Genomic DNA, 24,617 nt, shown 5'->3' with positions numbered 1-24,617 from the left:
GGGGGGGTTAAAAAAAAAAAACCCGTTTCGGCGCAGGACAACCCCTTTAATGTGGCTTAATTGGTAACTAGGCCTGGAGGCAGCCCAGTAAAAATAAAAATTGGTTGAGGTGAAAGTTTCAACGCTTTAATGAGCATTGAAACGTATAAAAATTGTTTACAAAAGTTATATGACTGAGCCTTGTGGCCCTAAGAAAAATTGCCCGTTCGGCGTGATTATGTGAGGTTTCAGGAGGAGGAGCAGGAGGAGGAATATTATACACAGATAGATGAAGCAAAAAGGGACCGTTTTGGATGGTGATAGAGAACGATGCTTCCATCCGCGGGTGCAGCCAACGTATTGTTTAGGTATCGCTGCTGTCCGCTGGTGGAGAAGAGAAGTCTGGGGAAATCCAGGCTTTGTTCATCTTGATGAGTGTAAGCCTGTCGGTTGACAGGTGGGTACGCTTATCCGTGATGATTCCCCCAGCCACACTAAACACACTCTCTGACAAGACGCTAGCCGCAGGACAAGCAAGCACCTCCAGGGCATACAGCGCGAGTTCAGGCCACGTGTCCAGCTTTGACACCCAGTAGTTGTAGGGGGCAGAGGCGTCACCGAGGATGGTCGTGCGATCGGCTACGTACTCCCTCACCATCCTTTTACAGTGCTCCCGCCAACTCAGCCTTGACTGGGGACCGGTGACACAGTCTTGCTGGGGAGCCATAAAGCTGTCAAAGGCCTTAGAGAGTGTTCCCCTGCCTGCGCTGTACATGCTGCCTGATCTCTGCGCCTCCCCTGCTACCTGGGCCGCGGAAATGCGCATTCGGCCACTAGCACTGTCGGATGGGAAGTTTACCATCAGTTTGTCCACCAGCGCCCTGTGGTATAGCATCATTCTCGAACCCCTTCCCTCTTTGGGAATGAGAGTGGAAAGGCTCTCCTTATACCGTGGGTCGAGCAGTGTGTACACCCAGTAATCCGTAGTGGCCAGAATGCGTGTAACGCGAGGGTCACGAGAAAGGCATCCTAACATGAAGTCAGCCATGTGTGCCAAGGTACCTGTACGCAACACATGGCTGTCCTCACTCGGAAGATCACTTTCAGGATCCTCCTCCTTCTCCTCCTCTGGCCATACACGCTGAAAGGATGACAGGCAAGCTGCATCTGTACCCTCAGCAGTGGGCCAAGCTGTCTCTTCCCCCTCTCCCTCCTCCTCCTCTTCTGGCCATACACGCTGAAAGGATGACAGGCAAGCAGCATCTGTACCCTCAGCACTGGGCCAAGCTGTCTCTTCTCCCTCCTCCTCAACGCGCTGAGATATAGACAGGAGGGTGCTCTGACTATCCACGACATACTGTCTTCCCCCGCCTCCGTTTCCGATTCCAAAGCGTCTGCCTTTATGCTTTGCCGGGAACTTCTCAAGAGGCATAGCAGAGGAATGGTGATGCTAATGATTACAGTATCCCCGCTCAGCATCTGGGTAGACTCCTCAAAGTTTCCAAGGACCTGGCAGATGGCTGCCAACCAGGCCCACTCTTCTGTAAATAATTGAGGAGGCTGACTCCCACTACGCCGCCCATGTTGGAGTTGGTATTCCGCAATAGCTCTACGCTGCTCATAGAGCCTGGCCAACATGTGGAGCGTAGAGTTCCACTGTGTGGGCACGTCGCACAGCAGTCGGTGCACTGGTAGATTAAACCGATGTTGCAGTGTCCGCAGGGTGGCAACGTGCGTGTGGGACTTGCGGAAATGTGCGCAGAGCTGGCGCACCTTTCCGAGCAGGTATGACCAGTGTGGGTAGCTTTTCAGAAAGCGCTAAACCACCAAATTAAATACATGGGCCAGGCATGGCACGTGCGTGAGGCTGCAGAGCCGCCACCAGGTTACGGCCGTTGTCACACACGACCATGCCCGGTTGGAGGCTCAGCGGCGCAAGCCAGCAGTCGTTCTGCTCTGTCAGACCCTGCAGCAGTTCGTGGGCCGTGTGCCTCTTATCTCCTAAGCTGAGTAGCTTCAGCACGGCCTGCTGACGCTTGCCCACCGCTGAGCTGCCATGCCGCGCGACACCGACTGCTGGCGACGTGCTGCTGCTGACACATCTTGATTGCGAGAAAGAGGTTGCGGAGGAGGAGGAGGGTGGTTTAGTGGAGGAAGCATACACCGCCGCAGATACCACCACCGAGCTGGGGCACGCAATTCGGGGGGTGGGTAGGACGTGAGTGGTCCCAGGCTCTGACTCTGTCCCAGCCTCCACTAAATTCACCCAATGTGCCGTCAGGGAGATATAGTGGCCCTGCCCGCCTGTGCTTGTCCACGTGTCTGTAGTTAAGTGGACCTTGGCAGTAACCGCGTTGGTGAGGGCGCGTACAATGTTGCGGGAGACGTGGTCGTGCAGGCCTGGGACGGCACATCGGGAAAAGTAGTGGCGACTGGGAACTGAGTAGCGCGGGGCCGCCACCGCCATCATGCTTTTGAAAGCCTCAGTTTCCACAAGCCTATAAGGCAGCATCTCCAGGCTGATCAATTTGGCAATGTGCACTTTTAACGCTTGAGCGTGCGGGTGCGTGGCGGCGTACTTGCGCTCGCGCTCAAACAGTGGCGCTAGCGACGTCTGGACGCTGCGCTGAGAGACATTGCTGGATGGGGCCAAGGACAGCGGAGGTGAGGGTGTGGGTGCAGGCCAGGAGACGGTAGTGCCTGTGTCCTGAGAGCGGGGTTTGATCTCAGTGGCAGGTTGGGGCACAGGGGGAGAGGCAGTGGTGCAAACCGGAGGCGGTGAACGGCCTTCGTCCCACCTTGTGGGGTGCTTGGCCATCATATGCCTGCGCATGCTGGTGGTGGTGCCTCCCCAGCTGATCTTGGCGCGACAAAGGTTGCACACCACTGTTCGTCGGTCGTCAGGCGTGTCTGTGAAAAACTGCCACACTGTGGAGCACCTTGACCTCCGCAGGGTGGCATGGCGCGAGGGGGCGCTTTGGGAAACAGTTGGTGGATTATTCGGTCTGGCCCTGCCTCTACCCCTGGCCACCGCACTGGCTCGGCCTGTGCCCACACCCTGACTTGGGCCTCCACGTCCTCGGCCGCGTCCACGTTCTCTAGGCCTACCCCTCAGCATGCTGTATTACCAGTAATGCAGAAACAGAACGCTGTAATTAAATGTGCCGCTTATTGGCCTGTGGTTGGAGGCTGACTTCGCTTACGGAACGCCAGGAAATAATTTGGCGCAAGCCTGCTGTAACACTTAGCTGGCTGCGTATGATTTTGTAGAACTACTACACCCAGCACAGACAGACCCAGAACACTGAGGACAGTCACAGGCAGGCCAAATAGATTTTTTTCCCCAAATTTTTTAGCAAAGGCCCACTGCCTATATTCAATCAATATGTCTTCTGTCCCTGCCTACGCACTTCTGTCCCTGGAGTATGTCACAGAACTGCAGAGTGTTGCACTGTGAACTGCAACACAGCGGTGATTTCAGAGCACAGACAGAGCCAGGAAATAATTTGGCGCAAGCCTGCTGTAACACTTAGCTGGCTGCGTATGATTTTGTAGAACTACTACACCCAGCACAGACAGACCCAGAACACTGAGCATAGTCACAGGCAGTCCAAATAGATTTTTTCCCACAAATTTTTTTGCAAAGGCCCACTGCCTATATTCAATCAATATGTCTTCTGTCCCTGCCTAAGCGCTTCTGGCCCTGGAGTATTACTGCAGGGCGCAATGCTCTGCACGGCCGATATACCAAAAAAAAAAAAGTGCAACACTGCAAAAAGCAGCCTCCACAGTACTGCACACAGTTAGATGTGGCCCTAAGAAGGACCGTTGGGGTTCTTGAAGCCTAAAATACTCCTAACGCTCTCCCTACAGCAGCTCCAACAAGATAGCACTGTCCCTGATCTCTGTCAGAATGCATCTGTGGCGAGCCGCGGGAGGGGCCGATTTTTATACTCGGGTGACACCTGATCTCGCCAGCCACTCACTGCAGGGGGGTGGTATAGGGCTTGAACGTCGCAGGGGGAAGTTGTAATGCCTTTCCTGTCTTTCAATTGGCCAGAAAAGCGCGCTAACGTCTCAGAGATGAAAGTGAAAGTAACCCGAACATCGCGTGGTACTCGTTACGAGTAACGAGCATCTCGAACACGCTAATACTCGAACGAGTATCAAGCTCGGACGAGTACGTTCGCTCATCTCTAGGTACAAGTCTTCATTCATATGTGTGCTGTACAAAAAAAAACCAGTTTTTAAAATGACTCAATTGCCCAAATAATTAAAATCGTAATTTTTCATACTGTTTTGCTTAGATTCATTGAAAAACTGTGAGGTCAAAATATACAGTACACCCCAAGAGGAACTTGTTAAGGGGTCTAGTTTTCAAAATGGGGTCATTTGGGGGGGGGGGGGGTTCTCTATCGTTTTGGCAGCTCGAGGGCTCTACAAGTATGAAATAAGGCCTGAAACTCCTTCAAGCAAAATTCCTGTTCTGAAAGCAACCAGCTGCTCCTTTCGTTTTGTGCCCCGTTGTACATAGAAGCATAAATATTAGGGCCACAATAGGTATGTTTATGAACACAGAAAAAATGGGGGTGTCTATTTTGGGGTGCAAGTCTTTATTTTCATGCGCACTATAGAGAAAAAACTGCCAGTAAATTGAAATTTAATTTTCTCGTTCAAGTATTAGCGTACTCGATGGTGCTCGTTACTTGAACGAGCATCAAGTAGTGTTTGACCCCGCCCCAGTTGTTGGCTCCTCCTCGCTGATACGTGCCTGTTTTGGCCACTCCCGGCCGCAGGGAAGAGGGTGGGAGAAGGAGAGGGAGAGGGAGAGAGAACGAACCAAGAAAAAAAAAGCTTGGGATCCGGTGTCCCACATACAGAAATGCTCGAGTCTCCCATTGTAGTCAATGGGGTTCATTACTCGAGTAGACCCGAGCATTTGGGTGCTCGCTCATCTCTAACTAAAATGTTTCAAGTGTGCTTCCGGAATAAAGTAAGCAGGTGGAAATATATATTTCATCACAAATTTGTTCAGATATTACAGGCACATATTTGACATGTTTCAAAATGCTCTCAATTTTGGCACTTTTAATAAATATGTATATAGAAATTCTATTGGTCGTTTTTTACAACCTAAATGAAGTACAATATGTGGCGAAAAAACTTGGTGTAGGAAAACAAAATGTCAGAGTAACTTGAATATGCAAGACTTACGGAGTTATTCTATGTTAAAGTGACATGTCATATTTCCAAAAGTTGGCTTAGTCATTAAGGAACAACAGTGTCAGAACTCGAACCTGGGAGTGTTCCGGCCAGTTGTTGGCTGGAGTTTGGTTTACAATACCGCTCTCAGCGACAAAGTGTACGCAAACAATTCCATAATTATTTACACCGGGCTGTGTCTGCAGTGAATTTGACACACAGCGTACGGCCACAGCGACTAATAGAGGGGAAGTGATATACACACTATATAGCCTGTATTCTTTTACCAAAAAAAAACAAAAAGCTCTTTCTTAGGGCTACCGCTGACCGTCTAAATTTTACAGGGCTCTGCTGGGAGTTGTAGTGCATCACTATTGCACAGCTAGGCCTGTTTGCAGCCTTCCATATAATTTCTTTCTCCCTGGAGTTTGCTTTACAATACCGCTCTCAGCGAGAAAGTGTATGCAAACAATTCCATAATTATTTACACCGGTCTGTGTCCGCAGTGAATTAGAGACGCACAGCGTATGGCCAACGCAGCCACTTATAGAGGGAATGTGATGTACACACTATAAAACCTGTGTTCTTTGTAAAAAAAAAACAAACTAAAAGCTCCTTGGTTGCACTGCCTTTGACCGTTTAAATTTCACTGGGTGTCTGATGGGAGTTTTAGTCCATCACTATTGTACTTAGGCCTGTTTGCGGCCTTCCTGACTATTTTTTTCTGCCTGGAGTTTGCCTTAGTATACCGCTCACAGTGACAAAGTGTACGCACATAATTCCAAGATTTTTAACACTGGCCTATGTCTGCAGTGAATTTGACGCACAGTGTACGGCCACAACGACAGATAGAGGGGAAGTAATATACACACTATATAGCCTGTATTCTTTTACAAAAAAAAAAATAAAGCTCCTCGGTTGGGCTACCTTTGACCGTTTAAATTTCACTGGGTGTCTGGTGGGAGTTTTAGTCCCTCACTATTGCAGTTAGGCCTGTTTTGCGGCCTTCCTGACTTTTTTTCTGTCTGGAGTTTGCCTTACTATACCGCTCTCAGCAACAAGGTGTACGCAAACAATTCCATAATTATTTACACCGGTCTTTGTCCGCAGTAAATTTGACACACAGCATACGGCCACAGCCACTGATAGAGGGGAAGTGATATACACACTATATAGCCTATATTCTTTTACAAAAAAAAAAACAAAAAGCTCCTTCTTAGGTCTACCGCTGACCGTCTAAATTTTACAGGGCTCTGCTGGGAGTTGTAGTGCATCACTATTGCACAGCTAGGCCTGTTTGCAGCCTTCCTCACTATTTCTTTCTTCCTGGAGTTTAGCTTACTATACCGCTCTCAGCGAGAAAGTGTACGCACATAATTCCACAATTATTTACACCGGCCTGTGTCTGCAGTGAATTTGACGCTCAGCGTACGGCCAAAGCAGCTACTTATAGAGGGAAAGTGATACACAGTATATAGCCGGTCTCCTTTTGCAAAAAAAAAAAACCATAAAGCTCATTCGTTGGGCTACCTCTGACCATCTGCATTTTACTGGGTGCCTGGTGGGAGTTTTGGTGCATCACTATTGCACTGCTAGGCCTGTTTGCGGCCTTCCTTCCATTTTTTTCTGCCTGGAGTTAGCGTTACAATTCTGCTCTCTGCGTTAAAGTATACGCATATAATTCCATAATTATTTACAGTGGTCTGTGTCTGCTCTATTCGTAATCCACCATGCTGAGGGGTAGGGGTCGAGGACGCGGGCGAGGACGCGGAGTTCCAACTGAGGGTGTGGGCACTGGCCGAGTTCCTGGTCCAAGTGAATCCCAGCTGGCTGCTGCAGGATTAGGAGAGAGGCAAGTTTCTGGGGTCCCCAGCTTCATATTACAATTTATGGGTCCACGTTGTAGACCTTTATTGCAAACAGAGCAGTGTGAGCAGGTCCTGTCATGGATGGCAGAAAATGCATCCAGCAATGTATTGGGCAACCAGTCTTCTACGCAGTCCACTGCTGAAACTCTGAATCCTCTGGCTGCTGCTCCTCCTTCCTCACAGCCACCTCTCTCCATGAAAATGACATAATCTGAGCAGGCAGACTCCCAGAAACTGTTCTCGGGTCCCTGCCATGAGTGTGAAAACCCAGTTCCTCTCTCACCTGAGGAGTTTGTCGTGACCGATGACAAACCTTTGGAAAGTTCCCGGGGTCCGGCTGAGGAGGCAGGTGACTTCCGCCAAGTGTCTCAAGAGCTTTCAGTGGGTGAGGAGGATGATGATGATGAGACGCAGTTGTCTATCAGTGCGGTAGTAGTAAGGGCAGTCAGTTCGAGGGAGGAGCGCACAGAGGATTCGGATGGAAGAGCAGCTGAACGATGAGGTGACTGACCCTACCTGGCTTGCTAAGCCTACTGACGACAGGTCTTCAGAGGGGGAGGCAAGTGCAGCAGCAGGAAAGGTTGGAAGAGGCAGTGCGGTGGCCAGGGGTAGAGGTAGGGCCAGAGCGAATAATCCCCCAACTGTTTCCCAAGCACCCCCTCGCACCAAGCCACCAAGCAGAGGGCTAGGTGTTCAAAGGTGTGGATGTTTTTCAGTGAGAGCACGGGCGACCGCCTAACAGTGGTGTGCAACCTGTGACGCACCAAAATCAGCCGGGGAGTCACAACTACCAGCCTCACCACCACCAGCATGCGCAGGCATATGATGGCCAAGCACCCCACAAGGTGGGACGAAGGCCGTTCATCGCCTGTGAGTCACACCACTGCCTCTTCCCCTGTGCCCCAACTTGACACTCAAATCCAACCCCCCTCTCAGGACACAGGCACGAGCGCCTCGCGGCTTGCACCCACACCCTCACCTCCGCTGTCCTCGACCCCATCCAGCAATGTCTCTTAGCGCAGCGTTCAGCTGTTGCTAACAGAAGCGTTGGAGCGAAAGCGCAAGTACGACTCCACGCACCCGCACGCTCAAGATTTAAACGTGCACATTGCCAAATTAATCAGCCTGGAGATGCTGCCATACAGGCTTGTGGAAATAAAGGCTTTCAAAAACATGATGGCGGTGGCGGCCCCCGCACTACTCGATCCCCAGTCGCCACAATTTTTCCCGGTGTGCCGTCCCAGCCCTGCATGACCACATCTCCCGCAATATATGCGGCCTCACCAACGCGGTTACTGGGAAGGTCCACTTAACACCGGACACGTGGACAAGTACAGGCGGGCAGGGCCACTATGTTTCCTTGACAGCACATTGGGTGAATTTAGTGGAGGCTGGGACAGAGTCAGAGCCTGGGACCGCTCACGTCCTACCCACCCCCAGAATAGCGGGTCCCAGCTCGGTGCTGGTATCTGCGGCAGTTTATGGCACCTCCACTAAATCCTCCTCCTACGCAAACTCTACCACGCAATTAAGATGTGTCAGCAGCACGTCGCCAGCAGTCGGAATGGCGCGGCGCGGCAGCACAACGATGGGCAAGCGTCAGCAGGCCGTGCTGAAACTAATCAGCCTAGGAGAGAAGAGGCACATGGCCGACAAACCGTTGCAGGATTTGACAGAGCAGACCGACCGCTGGCTTTCGCAGCTAAGCCTCCAATCGGGCATGGTCGTGTGTGACAACGGCCGTAACCTGGTGGTGGCTCTGCAGCTCGGCAGCCTCAAACACGTAGTGGGAGTCAGCCTCCTCAATTCTTTACTGAGGAGTGGGCCTGGATGGCAAATATCTGCCAGGTCCTTGGAAACTTTGAGGAGGCTACCCACATGGTGAGCGGCGATGCTGCAATCATTAGCATCACCATTCCTCTGCTATGCCTGCTGAGAAGCTCACTGCAAAGCATAAAGGCTGACGCTTTGTGGTCGGAACAGGAAACGGGGGAAGAGAGTATGTCGCTTGATAGTCAGAGCACCCTTATGTCTATATCTCAGCACGTTTTGGAGAAGGAGTAGGGGCAACAGACAGCTGGGCCCACTGCAGAGGGTACCCATGCTGCTTACCTCTCATCTGTTCAGCATGTATGGGCTGTGGAGGAGGATCCTGAAAGTGATCTTCCTAGTGAGGACAGCGATGTGTTTCGTACTGGTACCCTGGCACACATGGCTGACTTCATGTTAGGCTGCCTTTCTCGTGACCCTCGCGTTAGACGCATTCTGGCCACTACGAATTACTGGGTGCACACCCTTCTCGACCCACGGTATAAGGAGAACCTTTCCACTCTATTTCCCGAAGAGGAAAGGGGTTCGAGAGTGATGCAATACCACAGGGCCCCGGTGGACAAATCTGTGCAGCTTGCAGCAGAAGGCGCAGTTCCGAGGGCCTAGTAGCAGGGGAGGCGCGGAGATCAGGCAGCATGTTCAGCGCAGGCAGGGGAACACTCTCCAAGGCCTTTGCCAGCTTTATGGCTCCCCAGCAAGACTGTGTCACCACTCCCCAGTCAAGGCTGAGTCGGAGGGAGCACTGTAAAAAGATGGTGAGGGAATACGTAGCCAATCGTAGCACCGTCCTCCGGGATGCCTCAGCTCCATACAACTATTGGGTGTCGAAGCTGGACACGTGGCATAAACTTGGGCTGTATGCCCTGGAGGTGCTTGCTTGCCCTCCAGCTAGCGTCTTGTCAGAGAGGGTGTTTTAGTGCAGCTGGGGGAATCATCACGGATAAGCGTACCCGCCTGTCAACTGCCATTGCCGACATGCTAACACTCATAAAGATGAACAAGGCCTGGATTTCCCCAGACTTCTCTTCTCCACCAGCGGAGAGCAGCGGAACCTAAAGATTATTTTCGCTGCAACCGCGGATTCAAGCATTCTTCTTTATCACCGGAGAAAAAAGTGACATTTACCCTCGTCAATCTGTGTATAATAGTAGTAGTTCTCCTCCTCCTGCTCCTCCTGAAACATCATGTCATCACGCTGAACTGCCAATTTCTCTGCAGAACAAAAGGCTCATCTAATTATTTTTTAACAATTTTTCTAAGTTTCAAACTAAAGCATTGAAACGTTAACATGAACCAATTTTTTCAACAGGGCTGCCTCCAGGCTCTGTTACAAGTGAAGCCACAGCGAGCTGTATTTTTCCTAAAATATTAATTCGGTTTCCCCTGCCCTCTTGGTTGAGCAATTTTTCAGGGGTACATTTGTACTGTTCACACACTAATTTTTTGGGCCCTCGCCTATACTGTAATCCAAGTAATTTTTCTGGCCTTCGCCTACACTCATGGTACACCAATGTGTCAGGGGTTGGCCTATACTCTTGCTACAGAAATGTAACTCGGGTCTGCCTACCTATACTTCTGCCACAGTAATGTTACTTTGGTCTGCCTATACTTCTGTTACTGAAATGTTACAGTGGTCTGCCTATACTTCTGCCACGTAAATGTTACAGGGCTCTGCCTATACTTCTGCAACATAAATTTACAGGGGTCTGGCTATACTTCGGCTACAAAAATGTTACAGCTGTCTGCCTATACTGCTGCTACAGAAATGGTACTGGGGTCTGCCTATACTGCTGCTACAGAAATGGTACTGGGGTCTGCCTATAGTTCCACTACAGAAATGGTACTTGGGTCTGCCTATACTGCTGCTAAAAAAATGGTTCTGGGATCTGCCTATGCTTCTGCTACATAAATGTTACAGGGGTCTGCTTATACTGTTGCTACAGAAATGTTACAACGGTCTGCCTATACTTCTGCTACAGAAATGTTACTGGGATCTGTCTATACTGTTGCTACAGAAATGTTACAGGGGTCTGAGTTAACGTCTGCTACAAAAATGTTACTCGGGTCTGCCTATACTTCTGCCACGTAAACGTTCCAGGGGTCTGCCTATACTGCTGCTACAGAAATGTTACTGGGGTCTGCCTATACTGCAGCTACAAAAATGGTACTGGGGTCAGTCTATACTTCTGCTACATAAATGTTACACGGGTCTGCTTATACTGCTGCCACAGAAATTTTACAGGGGTCTGCGTATACTGCTGCTAGAGAAAAGTTACTGGGGTCTGCCAATACTTCTACTACAGAAATGGTACTGGGGTCTGCCTATACTGCAGCTACAAAAATGTTCCTGGGGTCTGTTTATAGCTTTGCTATAGGAATGTTACACGGCTCTGTCTATACTATGGGTGCACTAACTCTTCCAATCGCGATGTTTTACCTATGTGGCACAAATAATACAGTGACTGACTAGGCCAGAATTGCTGGCCGGGTCCAAGTTGCTTGGCAGAGCGAAACTCTCCCATGGTTGGGCACTTCAATTTCTTCCTGTGTAATACCATCTTTGTGCACTTGCAGCATAGCCTAGGCCAAGGAACTCAAAGACTGCCCCTTCCAATGTTGAGCTATCTGTGTTGGGACACATGGATTTCCCATTGCTATGTAACTCAGGGCACCTTGGGTCACACAAGGTGGAGGCGCGGAACCGCGCCTGACCCTGGGCCCGCTAACGTGCTTCCCACACAGACTATAGCGGGTCCTGGTCATGGTGTCGTGGCCTTGTAATGCCACCTCCTCCTCCTGCTTGGGGTCAGGGGATCAGCACTGGGCATCATGTATTTTCTCCCGTGTTACCACAGTTATCTGAGACACTGGTTTGGGCCAAAGACGAGGAGCGTTACTGCATTGATGAGACCTTCACAGCTGTACTAGCATCGGAGTCCACTTTATGCCCACGATTGCTGAGGATGTGTGCAGAGGCCTATGTCCTCGGCACAGTGAAAGTCTGGCATGTTTGAGCACTATCATTGCTTCATGTTTATTACTGTCTTTGGGTTCCTTCGACTCTAATATGCTGTGGGTGCACACAGACTTCCCATAGCGGTGATTTGCCTGTCCGAAACAAAGTGACTGACTTGGGTAGGGTGCATAGTGCAAATGGCTTTCCCCTTGCGATGTCACTAGAGCTATCCAACACCTAGACAGAATGAATACTGTGTGGGCACATGGTCTGCCCATTGCTATGTCAGTCGCGGCACCTTGGGGCTCACAAGGTGTTTGCTGGGACCGAGCCTGGCCAAGGGCCCGCTCACATCCTTCCCACAGAGGATAAAGCGTGTCCTGGTCATGGTTTCTTGGCCATGTAAGGCCACCTCCTGCTTGGGGTCAGGGGATCAGCAATGCGTATCATGTATTTTCTCTTGTGTTACCACAGTTATCTGAGAAACTCGTTTGGGCCAAAGGAGAGGAGCATAACTGCATTAATGAGACGTTCACTGCTGTACTAGCATCGGAGTCCGCTCTATGCCCGCGATTGCTAAGGGTGTGGGCAAATGCGTATGGCCTCCGCGCAGTTAGTCTGCCATGTTTGGGCACTCTGATTCCTTCATATTTAATACTGTCTTTGGGTTCCTTCGACTCTAATATGCTGTGGGTGCACTGCACACCGACTTCCCATAGTGGTGATTTCCCTGTCCAGCACAAAGTGACTGACTGACTTGGGTAGGGTGCATAGTGCAGATGCCTTTCCCCTTGCGGTGTCGCTACAGCTGTCCGACACCTAGACAAAATAAATACTGTCTGGGCTCATGGACTTCCCATTGCTATGTCAGTCGCGGCACCTTGGGGCTCACAAGGTGTTTGCTGGGACCGAGCCTGGCCAAGGACCCGCTCACATCCTTCCCGCACAGGCTGCAGCGGGTCCTGGTCATGGTTTCTTGGCCATGTAAGGCCACCTCCTCCTCCTGCTTGGGGTCTGGGAATCAGCAATGCGCATCATGTATTTTCTCTCGTGTTACCACAGTTATCTGAGAAACTCGTTTGGGCCAAAGGAGAGGACGGAGCGTTATAACATTAATGAGACGTTCACTGCTGTACTAGCATCGGAGTCGGCTTCATGCCCGCGATTGCTGAAGCCGTTGGCCGAGGCCTATGTCCCGGGGGAACTGCAACTGCACAAGGTTGGCCCTGTGGAACTTTTTCCTGGCTAATACAGTCTTTGGAGCGGTGAAAGAAAACGTAACTGATTTAATGAGACCTTCACAAGTGTACTAGCAACGAAGTCCGCTTCATTCCTACGATTGCTGAAGCTGTTGGCCGAGGCTTATGTTGTCGGCGCAGTGTAAGTCTGCCATGTTTGGCCACTCTGATTTCTTTATTGTTCATGTGTTGGGTTGCCTAGGACCCAACTGTGCTGTGGGTGCACACAGACTTCCCATTGCGGTGTTTGACCTGTCTGGCAAAAAAGACACTGACTGGCTTGGGTAGGGGGCAGAGTGCAGATGTCTTTCCCTTTGCGGCGTCAATTGAGCTATCCGACAACTAGACAGAATGAATACTGTGTGGGCACATGGATTCCCCATAGCTATGTAACTCATGCCCACGTTTGCAGCTCCTGACGGAGGTTGGCACTTTATAGGAATGAAGATCGAACGTCAATTTCTCATTGATTCTCAACTGCATTGTGGGCTATCGCCCCCCCCCCTTTTACAGTAGGTCGCTACCTGGCCCTGCCAACCCTCTGCAGTGTGTGCCTCCGGTTCCTCCTCATCGCAGACGCACTGAGAAATAGACATGAGGGTGGTGTCGCTATGAAGCGAGCATGTGGCATGAGGGCAGCTGAAGGCAGCGCAGGGAAACTTTTGTGTGCGCTGTGGACGCAGGGTCGTGCAGGGGGTTGGGCAGCATGTAACCCTGGAGAAGAGGCAGCGGTATCACCCGCAGGCAGTGATTGTGCTTGGTTGGAGGTAGTGTGGTGCTTAGCTAAGGTGTGCCTTGCTAATGCGGGTTTGTCCGAAGTAAAAATTGTTAGGGGGGGGGGGGGCACACTCTTGCTGCTATTGTGGCTTAATAGTGAGACCTGGGAGCTTGAGATGCAGTCCTGCATGTTGCCCCTGCCCTATCCGTTTCTGTGGCATTTCCATCACTTTCATAGGTTTTCTAGATTTTCACAAGTGAAAACCTAAGCGGAGCATCAGTCATATACAAAAATGCTCGAGTCGCGGTGTTTTACCTATCCGGCACAAATACAATGACTGACTAGGGCAGAAATGTGGGCCGAGGCAGAGGTCCTTGGCAGGTGAAACTCTGCCATGTTTGGGCACTCTGATTTCTTTCTGTGTAATACCATCTTTGTGCACTGACAGCATAGGCAAGCCCAAGGAAGTCAAAGACTTCCCCTTGTGGTGTTGAGCTATCTGACACCTACACAGAATGAATAGTGTGTGGACACATTGTTTTCCCATCTCTATGTAACTCGCGGCACCTTGGGTCACACAAGGTGGAGGCTGGGTCCGAGCCTGACCCAGGGCCCGCTCACATACTTCTCACACAGACTATTGCGGGTCCAACCTCGGTCATGGTTTCTTGGCATTGTTATGCCACCTCCTCCTCCTGCTTGGAGTCAGCGTATCCGCACTGGGCAACATGTATTTTCTCTCGTGTTACCACAGTTATCTGAGACACTGGTTTGGGCCAAACAAAAGGAGCGTTACTGCATTAATAAGATGTTCACAGCTGCACTAACATCCGAGTCCACTTTATGCCCACGATTACTGAGGGTGTGAGCCGAGGTGGTGGTCCTTGGCAGGGTGAGCTGCCTTGTTTGGGCACTGTGATTTCTTTATGTGTAATACTTTCCTTGGGTTCCTTTGGCTCTCCTATGCTGTAGGTGCACAAAGACTTCCCATAGCGGTGTTTTAGCGGTCTGGCACAAATACACTGACTAGGGTAGAAATGTGGTCCGAGGTCCTTGGTGGGGTGAAACTGCCACGTTTGGGTGCTGTGATCTCTGTATGAGTAATACCATCTTTAAGTTCCTTGGGCTTGCCTATGCTGTGGGTGCATAAAGACTTCCCATTGCGTTGTTTTACCTATCTGGCACAAATACACTGAATGACTAGGACAGAAGTGTGGGCCGAGGTCCTTGGAGGGGGGAAACTCTTCCATGTGTGGGCACTCTGATTCCTTCATGCATAATACCAACTTACTGACTTGGGTAGAATGCACAGTGCAGATGGCTTTCCCATTGCATTGTACAGCTGTCTGACACTTACACAGAATGAATTGTGTGGGGACACATGGATTTCCTATTGCTATGTAACTAACGACACCTTGGGTCACACAAGGCGGAGGCTGGTACCGAGCCTGACCCAGGGCCCGCTCACGTGCTTCCCACACAGAGTATTGCGGGTCCTACCTCGATCATGGTTTCTCGGGCTAATTATGCCACTTCCTCCTCCTGCTTGGTGTCTGGGGATCAGCGTTGGTCGACATGTATTTGCTCTCGTGTCACCACAGTTATCTGAGACACTGGTTTGGACCAATCAAAAGAAGCGTAACTGAATTAATGAAACGTTCACAGCTGTACTAGCATCGGAGTCTGCTTTATGCCTGGGGGAAATGCAATTGTGCCATGTTTGGCCTGTGGAACTTCTTTGTGGTTCATCCAGTCTTTGGAGCGATGAAAGCAACCGTAACTGATTTAATGAGACATTCACAGCTGTACTAGCATCGGAGTCCGCTTTATGCCCCTAATTACTGAGGGTGAAGTCACACGAACGTATATCGGCTCGGTTTTTACGTCGAGCCGATATACATTGTCCTTGTGTGCAGGGGGGAGGATGGAAGAGCCAGGAACAGGAACTGAGCTCCCGGCCCCCTCTCTGCCTCCTCTCCGCCCCTCTGCACTATTTGTAATGGGAAGAGGCAGGGCGGGGGTAAGTTCCGAGAATTAGCCCCGCCCCCGTCCCACCTTTTCCCATTGCAAATAGTGCAGAGTGGCGGAGAGGAGGCAGAGAGGGGGCCGGGAGCTCAGTGCCTGCACTTGGCTCTTCCATCCTCCCCCCCCCCCCCTGCACACGAGTACAACGTATATCGGCTCGGCGTGAAAACCGAGCCGATATACTATCGTGTGACTTCACCCTAAAGGTGTGGGCAGAGGCCAAAGCCCTGGGGAAAAATGCAACGGCACAAGGTTTGGCCTGTGGAACTTCTTTATGCTTTATCCACTCTTTAGAGCAATGAAAGCAAACATAACTGATTTAATGAGACTTTCACAGCTGTACTAGCATCCGAGTATGCTTTATGCCACTGATTGCTGAGGGTGTGTGCAGAGGCCGAGGTCCTGGGCGGAGTGAAAGTCTTCCATGTTTTGGCACTGTAATTGCTTCATGTTTAATACTTTCCTTGAGTTTCATGGGCTCACCTATGCTGTGGGTGCACAAAGATTTCCCATTGCGGTGTTTTAGCTATCTGGCACAAATACACTGACTGACTTGGGTAGGGCACAGACGGCTTTCCTAGTACGGTGTTCAGCTATCTGACACCTACACAGAATGAATTGTGTGGGGACACATGGATTTCCCATTGCTATGTAACTCACGGCACCTTGGGTTATACAAGGTGGAGGTTGGGACCGAGCCTGACCCTGGGCCCGCTCACGTGCTTTCAACATAGAGTATTGCGGGTCCTGGTTTCTCGCGCTTATTATGCCACCTCCTCCTCCTGCTTGGGGTCAGGGGATCTGCATTGGTTGGCATGTATTATCTCTCCTGCTACAAATTACTACAGTTATCCGAGATACTGGATTGGAGCGTTCACAGGAAGCGTTAGTGATTTCATGGGACTTTCACAGGGTCACTATATACGGAGCTTGGCACTTTATAGGAATGAAGATCGAACGTCAATTTCTCATTGATTCTCAACTGCATTGTGGGCTATCGCCCCCCCCCCCCCTTTTACAGTAGGTCGCTACCTGGCCCTGCCAACCCTCTGCAGTGTGTGCCTCCGGTTCCTCCCCATCGCAGATGCACTTAGAAATAGACATGAGGGTGGTGTGGCTGTGAAGCGAGTGTGTGGCATGAGGGCAGCTGAAGGCTGCGCAGGGAAACTTTGGTGTGCGCTGTGGACGCAGGGTCGTGCGGGGGGGGGGGGGGGGGGGGTTGGGCAGCATGTAACCCAGGAGAAGAGGTAGCGGTGTGTTCCGCAGGCAGTGCTTGTGCTTAGTTGGAGGTAGTGTGGTGCTTAGCTAAGGTGTGGCTTACTAAAGAGGGTTTGTCCGAAGTAAAAATTGTTAGGATGGGCACTCTTGCCGCTATTGTGGCTTAATAGTGGGACCTGGGAACCTGAAATGCAGCCCAGCATGTTGCCCCTCGCCTGCCCTATCCGTTTCTGTGTTGTTTCCATCACTTTCTTGGGTTTTGCAGATTTTCACCAATGAAAACCTTAGCGAGCATCGGCGATATACAAAAATGCTTGAGTCGCCTATTGACTTCAATGGGGTTCGTTTCTCGAAACGAACCCTCAAGCATCACGGAAAGTTCGACTCGAGCAACGAGCACCCGAGCATTTTGGCGCTCGCTCATCTCTACCACACTGTCTTCAGCTCCATCTATTACATGTATGGAGATCTGAAGTGCATCCTAGACTGACCAGGGGTCTCAGACTGGAAGTCAAAGCATCATATGTATGTATTCAGGACCGGAGACCCTCGATCAGGCTGAGACCCACTTCAGAACTCTATATGTAAAACAGACAGAGCTGAAGTTGGTGCGATTAGCCCCTCATTAACCCCTTTCCGCCCTATGACGTAAGGGTACATCATGGCAGGGTGGTACTTCCCGCAAAATGACGTACCCTAATGTCATAGGGATAGTGCGAGATCATAGCAGATCTCGCGCTATCCTGCAGCGGGAGCCGGCTATCTATGTAGATCACGGCATGGGATGGGTTCACAGAGGGAGCGCGCTCCCTCTGTGAAGTTGCCGGGCTCTCGCGATATAATAGCAGAGAGCCCGGCCTGTAGCCATGGCAACAGGATGCCAGACACCGGCGTCCAGTGTTGCCAGAGCCTATGATCACTGTATAAGCGATAAGGCATGGCAGGGCAGTAGCCCTGCTATGCGTTATCCCAGCGATCATCAGTGCAGTGATGTAAGACCCTCAGAGGGACACAAGTTGTGTAAAAAAAAAAAGAAAGTAAAAATGTAAAAAAAAGAAAAATGTAAAAAAAACCCTTTTTTGTGCTTTTTCTAATATTAGCATAAAAAAGGTAAAAAATATATATAAAATGGCACATATTTGGTTTTGACATTTCTGTAACCACGTGTAAAAAAGGTGAACATGCTTTTTATTTTGTACGGCAAAAAGCGTAAAAAAACCCACTAAAAAACGGAGGCAAAATGCTGATTTTTAGCATTTTGCCTCCCAAAAAATGCAATAAAAGCGACCAAAAAAGCTGTATATTCCCCAAAATGGTACCAATAACTACAGCTCGTCTCTCAAAAAATAAGCCCTCATAGAGCTCCGTCCATTGTAAAATAAAAAAGTTACAGGACTGTGATGGCAGCGATATAGAAAAAAAAAAAGATTTCCAAAAAACGGTTTTTATTGCAAAAAAGTGGAAAAACCTAAAACAAATTAAGAATTTTGGTATCGTTGTAATCGTATCGACCCGCAGAAAAAATGTATTGCGTCATTTATGTTGCATGATTAACGCTGTAAAAAAAAACCAAACAATCTATGGCAGAATTGAAACGTTTTCTCTCCCTGTTATCATAAAAAAATAATAAAAGTTTTGCAATATGGTCATTGTACCCAAAAATGGCAATATCAAAAACTACAGTTCGCCATACAAAAAACAAGCCCTTACACGGCCGCGTCGACAGAAAAATAAAAAAGTTATGGCTTTTGAAAAATGGAGATGAAAATCCGCCAAAAATCATTGCGTCCTTAAGCCCAAAAAAGGCCATGCCATTAAGAGGTTAAATAAAACATTGGAGACACCTGATTTTGCTCTGGTTCACAGGTGACTGTGTTGATATAAAGCCTCAGCCTGACTTTTTTATCTAACAGTAATTAATATCTGTGATAAAAGTAAAATACAGTAATAATAAAGCAGCTATCTAGCTATACAATGTGACACGTTACAGGAACTGCACGGAACTACTGACAATAAGACTGGATTATCTATCATGTTCATATTTATACACAACTAGAAATATTGAAAAACGTTGTAACCATTTAATCCAACATAAAGAATAAATCACAAATCACTGACTGTAACTACATACATGTTATTAGTATGTGAATATACAAATGACACCCAGTAAAATCTCATACTATCCAGTGACCTTACAGTTTATCCCTCGTATGGGCCATGACTGTCTTACCCATTACATGTCAGGCTGCTGTTAGAGTCCAGGGGGGCACTAATTAATAACAGTAGTTTACCTACAACTTCTTCTATCAGGTGAGTCTTATGGAAGGTTATATTCAATAAGTACAGTATTCCTGAGAAATCCTTTGCTTGAGCAGTGAAGGTTTTCAGTTTCAACACTCCATGTTCTGTGGATTTTGTGTAAATACATTGCCTACATGGCCCCATCCCCTCTCAGCATCTCCTCCATGCAGCACCCACCACACACTCCATGTCTTTGCACTTGTGTCTCCAGGTCCTTAGCTATCTCATCAGTGGGTAAATGGCAATGGCAGCAGCAGTGGTTTGTGCAGACCAGGCAGGACACACGTGCAGCTCTAAACCAAGAGACACAAGTGCACCTGCTTAGCAAAATTCATCTTTATCCTCCTTCCCTACCATCTCTTTCGCCTTCCATCTCCTGCTCCATACCCTTTCTCCGTCCATCTCCTGCTCAGTGCTCTTTCGCCTTCCATCTCCTGCTCCATACCCTTTCTCCGTCCATCTCCTGCTCAGTGCTCTTTCGCCTTCCATCTCCTGCTCCATACCCTTTCTCCGTCCATCTCCTGCTCAGTGCTCTTTCTCCTTCCATCTCCTGCTCCATACCCTTTCTCCGTCCATCTCCTGCTCAGTGCTCTTTCGCCTTCCATCTCCTGTTCCATACCCTTTCTCCATCCATCTCCTGCTCAGTGTTCTTTCGCCTTCCATCTCATGCTCCATACCCTTTCTCCGTCCATCTCCTGCTCAGTGCTCTTTCGCCTGCCATCTCCTGCTCCATACCCTTTCTCTGTCCATCTCCTGCTCAGTGCTCTTTCGCCTTCTATCTCCTGTTTCATACCCTTTCTCCATCCATCTCCTGCTCAGTGCTCTTTCGCCTTCTATCTCCTGCTCCATATCCCATCCTCTTCCATCTCTTGCTCCATGCCCCGTCAAAAAGGTAGGAGAAGAAAACCCGTCTTCAAGTGCAAAATGCTTTATTACAAAATATTGTTTAAGACATCAGAGTTACAAAAGAACGTGTTTCAACCTATAAAGGTCTTGTTCATCTTTGAAACATGTATTGCAACTGATCCGTATAAGTACTTTAAAGTGCATTAAAACCAACAAAAACAGCTGATGACTTAACCCAATGCAGCCAAAATGCAGGATGCACCCAGGATTCAAATGGTTGGGATATTTAACCATGCACTGCTGGTATGCATAACAACAATACATAAGAAAGTGTTATTATTGCATAATTATATAATAGAATAATAACATATAACCATAATTAAATTAAAGCCATTATATCTAAACTCCAGTTTTATAAGCAGAACGTACCCTGACACTTCATACTTATTAAAATATTTTGATATTCCCCTATATCACAGATTTTGTATTAAACATCAGACATTATCTGCATAATGCAAAAACCATAGAAGTATATATTAATTAAAAAAATTGTATATGTTTGCCCACTATTCCTTGCTATGATGTAAACATTTACTATGTCTAATAAATATAAAGCAAATCTGCTTTTAGATTCAAGCCCGTGAGTGTTCTAGTTCTGAGATAAAATATCCATGATGCTTCTCTTTTTAGAACACACTTCTGACTGACCTCCAAGCTCCGCATGTTCATCACCTTCTCTATACCAAAGAAAGAAAAACTTTCTGTACTGCCCCATGTATCTCTATGAAATGTTTTGCTGCTCCTGAACTATTTGCATTACAGTTTCTGATATCTCTCCAATGTTCAGTAATGCGGATTCTGAGCTTCTGTGCCGTGCAGCCTACGTACATCAGACTGCATTGGGTGCATAATATAATATACACAACATTATTAGATTCGCAATTAAAGAAATTCTTGATGTTATAATTTTTCAAATTTGGACCTCTTAACCAAAAATGAAATCCATAGAAACATTTCATAGAGATACATGGGGGCAGTACAGAAAGTTTTCTTTCTTTGGTATAGAGAAGGTGATGAACATGCGGAGCTTGGAGGTCAGTCAGGAGTGTGTTCTAAAAAGAGAAGCATCATGGATATTTTAGTTCAAAACTAGCACACCCACGGGCTTGAATCTAAAAACAGATTTGCTTTATATTTATTAGACATAGTAAGTGTTTACATCATAGCAAGGAATAGTGGGCAAACATATACAATTTTTTAAAAATAATATATACTTCTATGGTTTTTGCATTATAAAGAGAATGTCTGATGTTTAATACAAAATCTGTGATATAGGGGGAATATCAAAATATTTATAAGTATGAAGTGTCAGGGGAAGTTCTGCTTATAAAACTGGAGTTTAGATATAATGGGGGTTCTAATTTGATTATGGTTATTATTCTGTTATAATTATGCAATAATAATACTTTCTTATGTAATGTTATTATGCATACCAGCAATGCATGGGTAAAATATCCCAACCATTTGAATCCTGGGTGCATCCTGCATTTTGGCTGCATTTGGTTTTCATCAGCTGTTTTTAATTGGTTTTAATGCACTTTAAAGTACGGATCAGTTGCAATACAGGTTAAACAAGATAGGTTCTATAGGTTGACACTGGAGATGAGGGAACATGCTCGTTTAGAGCAATTACTCGATCGAGCATTGCTTTTTTCGAGTAACTGCCTAATCGGGCGAAAAGATTCTGGGGGTGCCGAGGGTGAGCGGGGGTTGTGGGGGTTGTGGGGGGCAGAGAGAGAGAGCTCCCCCTGTTCCCCCCCTGCTACCCCTCGCTCCACCCTGCCGCCCCCCGAATCTTTTCGTCCGAGTAGGCAGTTACTCGAAAAAAGCGATTCTCGATTGAGTAATTGTCCTAAACGAGCACGTTTGCTCATCTCTAGTCGAAACGCATTCTTTTGTGACTCTGATGTCTTAAGCACTATTTTGAAATAAAGCATTTTGCACGTGAAGTCGGCTTTTCTTCTCCTACTCTTTTGCTGATTACCCGCTGAGACTGAGTGGTGCAAGCCTGAGCTCCGTGATCATTTGCTTCAGAGGAATCCATATCGTCCGGGTTGAGTGAAGGTGAGCACGCTTTCTTTTTCTTCTAAATCCATGCCCCATGCCCTTCCATCTCCTGCTCTATACCCCTTCTCCTTCCATCTCCTGTTCCATGCCCCTTCTCCTTCCATCTCCTGCTCTATACCCCTTCTCCTTCCATCTCCTGCTCCATGCCCCTTCTCCTTCCATCTCCTGCTCTATACCCCTTCTCCTTCCATCTCCTGCTCCATGCCCCTTCTCCTTCCATCTCCTGCTCTATACCCCTTCTCCTTCCATCTCCTGTTCCATGCTCTTTCGCCTCAGTCAGTTTCAGGGTTTGATCTTTTTTCCCCCATTTCCCCTTCTCATGTGTACAATTGTCTTCCTCACTTTTGCAGAGAGAATATTATTCACATGTCTGCTATCCGTATATCTCTAGGATGGCACACAGACCCATTATATCCTAGGAGGTTATACACAGTAGTGATTTTTCACACAGAACAAGTCTATGTGAAAATAATTGTATGTCGTATTGTCATCCGTGTCACGGACAAGAATAGGACATGCAGTGTGCACCGTGCACGCCGATCAGGCAATATACGGTGAGGGGTTTATTCTTTCAATAAAATGAAAGAAATAAAAAACTTACACATAAATGTTATCACCACTTCTGTAATGACGCAGACTATAAAATCATGTTATATATCCTGCAGGATAAATGTCATATAAGAGAAAAATAAAAAGAAAAGAAGAATAATTCAATTCTGTCTGCCAAAAATAATGATAAACAGTAATTAAAACATCATAGATTGTAAGCTCTTGTGGGCAGAGCCCTTACCCCTACTTTAGCTATTACTTTTGTACTGTATGTAATGTTTGACTTGTCTCTATATGGACTCTCTGATTTGTAAAGCGCTGCAGAACATGTTGGCTCTATATAAAGATTCTTATTATATGTACTCAAAAATTGCAACAGTTAAAACTCAATGACATCTTATGGAAAACAATTCCTCATAAGTCTACAGTAAGGCTGCCTGTCTACGGGCTAATTTTCATTGTGTTCCACACAGCGTTGCTATTGAAATCACAGCCTCCCTGTCCCTGAGCGAAGAATCCTAGCGATTCTCCGCTCGCGGGTGGCATATCTGTCTGATAGACTCAATGCGGAGAACAGTCAGCCCTCCCCTCCTCCCGGGTGGCAGCTCCCGCGGCGGATCTCTGCCGTGGGATATCGCTACGCCCGTGGACAGGCAGCCTAAAGGAAATACACGTTTTATAACACAGATATAATAAAAATACATAGTAACATAGTTTGTAAGGCCGAATGAAGACAATGTCCATCTAGTGCAGCCTGTTTATCCTCCTGTGTTGTTGATCCAGAGGAAGGCAAAAAACAGCAAGAGCAGAAGCCAATTAGCCCTTTTGGGGAAAAAATTCCTTCCCGACTCCCTAATGGCAGTCAGACTGTTCCCTCGATCAACCCCTAATATTTCCTACCTGCTGTGCACCCAGATTAACAATTAACCTAAGATTTATATTTATATCCTGTAATATCCTTCCGCTCTAGAAAGACATCAAGTCCCCTTTTAAACTTCTCTATGGATTTTGCCACTGGAGCACAGAGGGAGCAAAACTTACATCACGAAGGGGATAAAAAGGGCTGCGGTCACCTGATTTATACTCAAACGTTATTCACTACAGACAATAATTCAAATTCGCAATATAAAGGTGACATTTCTGGAGGTTCCTCTAATATTACTGTGATAATAAGGGGGTAACTGTATCATATTACAGAAGATACAGATCTCAGGAATCCAGGTAACAGACAGTGTAACATCATTTACTAATCGGGATACAATAAGAGGAAATCTTACCATCATCCACAGATTGTGCTGATATTTCAGAATCAAATTTCAGGAGGAAAAGTTGTAATCCTGTAACTATTAGAAATCTTTCCATGTCCTCATGTGTAATCCCCTACCTGCTATGTAATTACAGGTCTACAATGATGATGATAAGCCACCAAACACAACAGGGGAACATTCACCACTAGTTCTAGTTTATATACAGCTCAGTATAGGAGGTCTCTACCAACAGTGTTCTCCTATGTAGAACATGTGGGGAACGTATTACCGGTCATGACATAAAACCTTCCCACCTATAAATGGCTCAGTGGGACGGGCGAGTATAGGAGGTCTCTACCAGCAGTGTTTCCCCAATGTAGAAGATGTGGGGAACGTATCACTGGGGATCACATAAACGCTGCACGGTTACATTTCTGATCTCTATGACTCCCCCCATTAGCTTCACATAACCAACGTCTAATCAACAGAGCTGAGAAATGTTTATATCAAATA

General features: G+C 47.8%; 1 protein-coding gene across 1 annotated transcript in view; it reads right to left on the bottom strand.

The window, feature by feature from the left end:
- Positions 1-24,235, bottom strand: part of LOC136633510 (scavenger receptor cysteine-rich type 1 protein M130-like) — a 204,910-nt gene extending 180,675 nt beyond the window's left edge. Inside the window, exon 1 of the mRNA XM_066609271.1 lies at positions 24,135-24,235. Coding sequence (XP_066465368.1) covers positions 24,135-24,219 — 85 coding nt within the window. The 5' untranslated portion in view covers positions 24,220-24,235. The remainder of the gene's footprint in view (positions 1-24,134) is intronic.
- Positions 24,236-24,617: the final 382 nt, after the last annotated feature.

This window comes from Eleutherodactylus coqui, chromosome 6, assembly GCF_035609145.1.
Source record: "Eleutherodactylus coqui strain aEleCoq1 chromosome 6, aEleCoq1.hap1, whole genome shotgun sequence".
Taxonomy (NCBI): Eukaryota; Metazoa; Chordata; class Amphibia; order Anura; family Eleutherodactylidae; genus Eleutherodactylus; species Eleutherodactylus coqui.
Note: the sequence above shows the minus strand (reverse complement) of the source record. Positions and strands in the feature narration are given on the sequence as shown.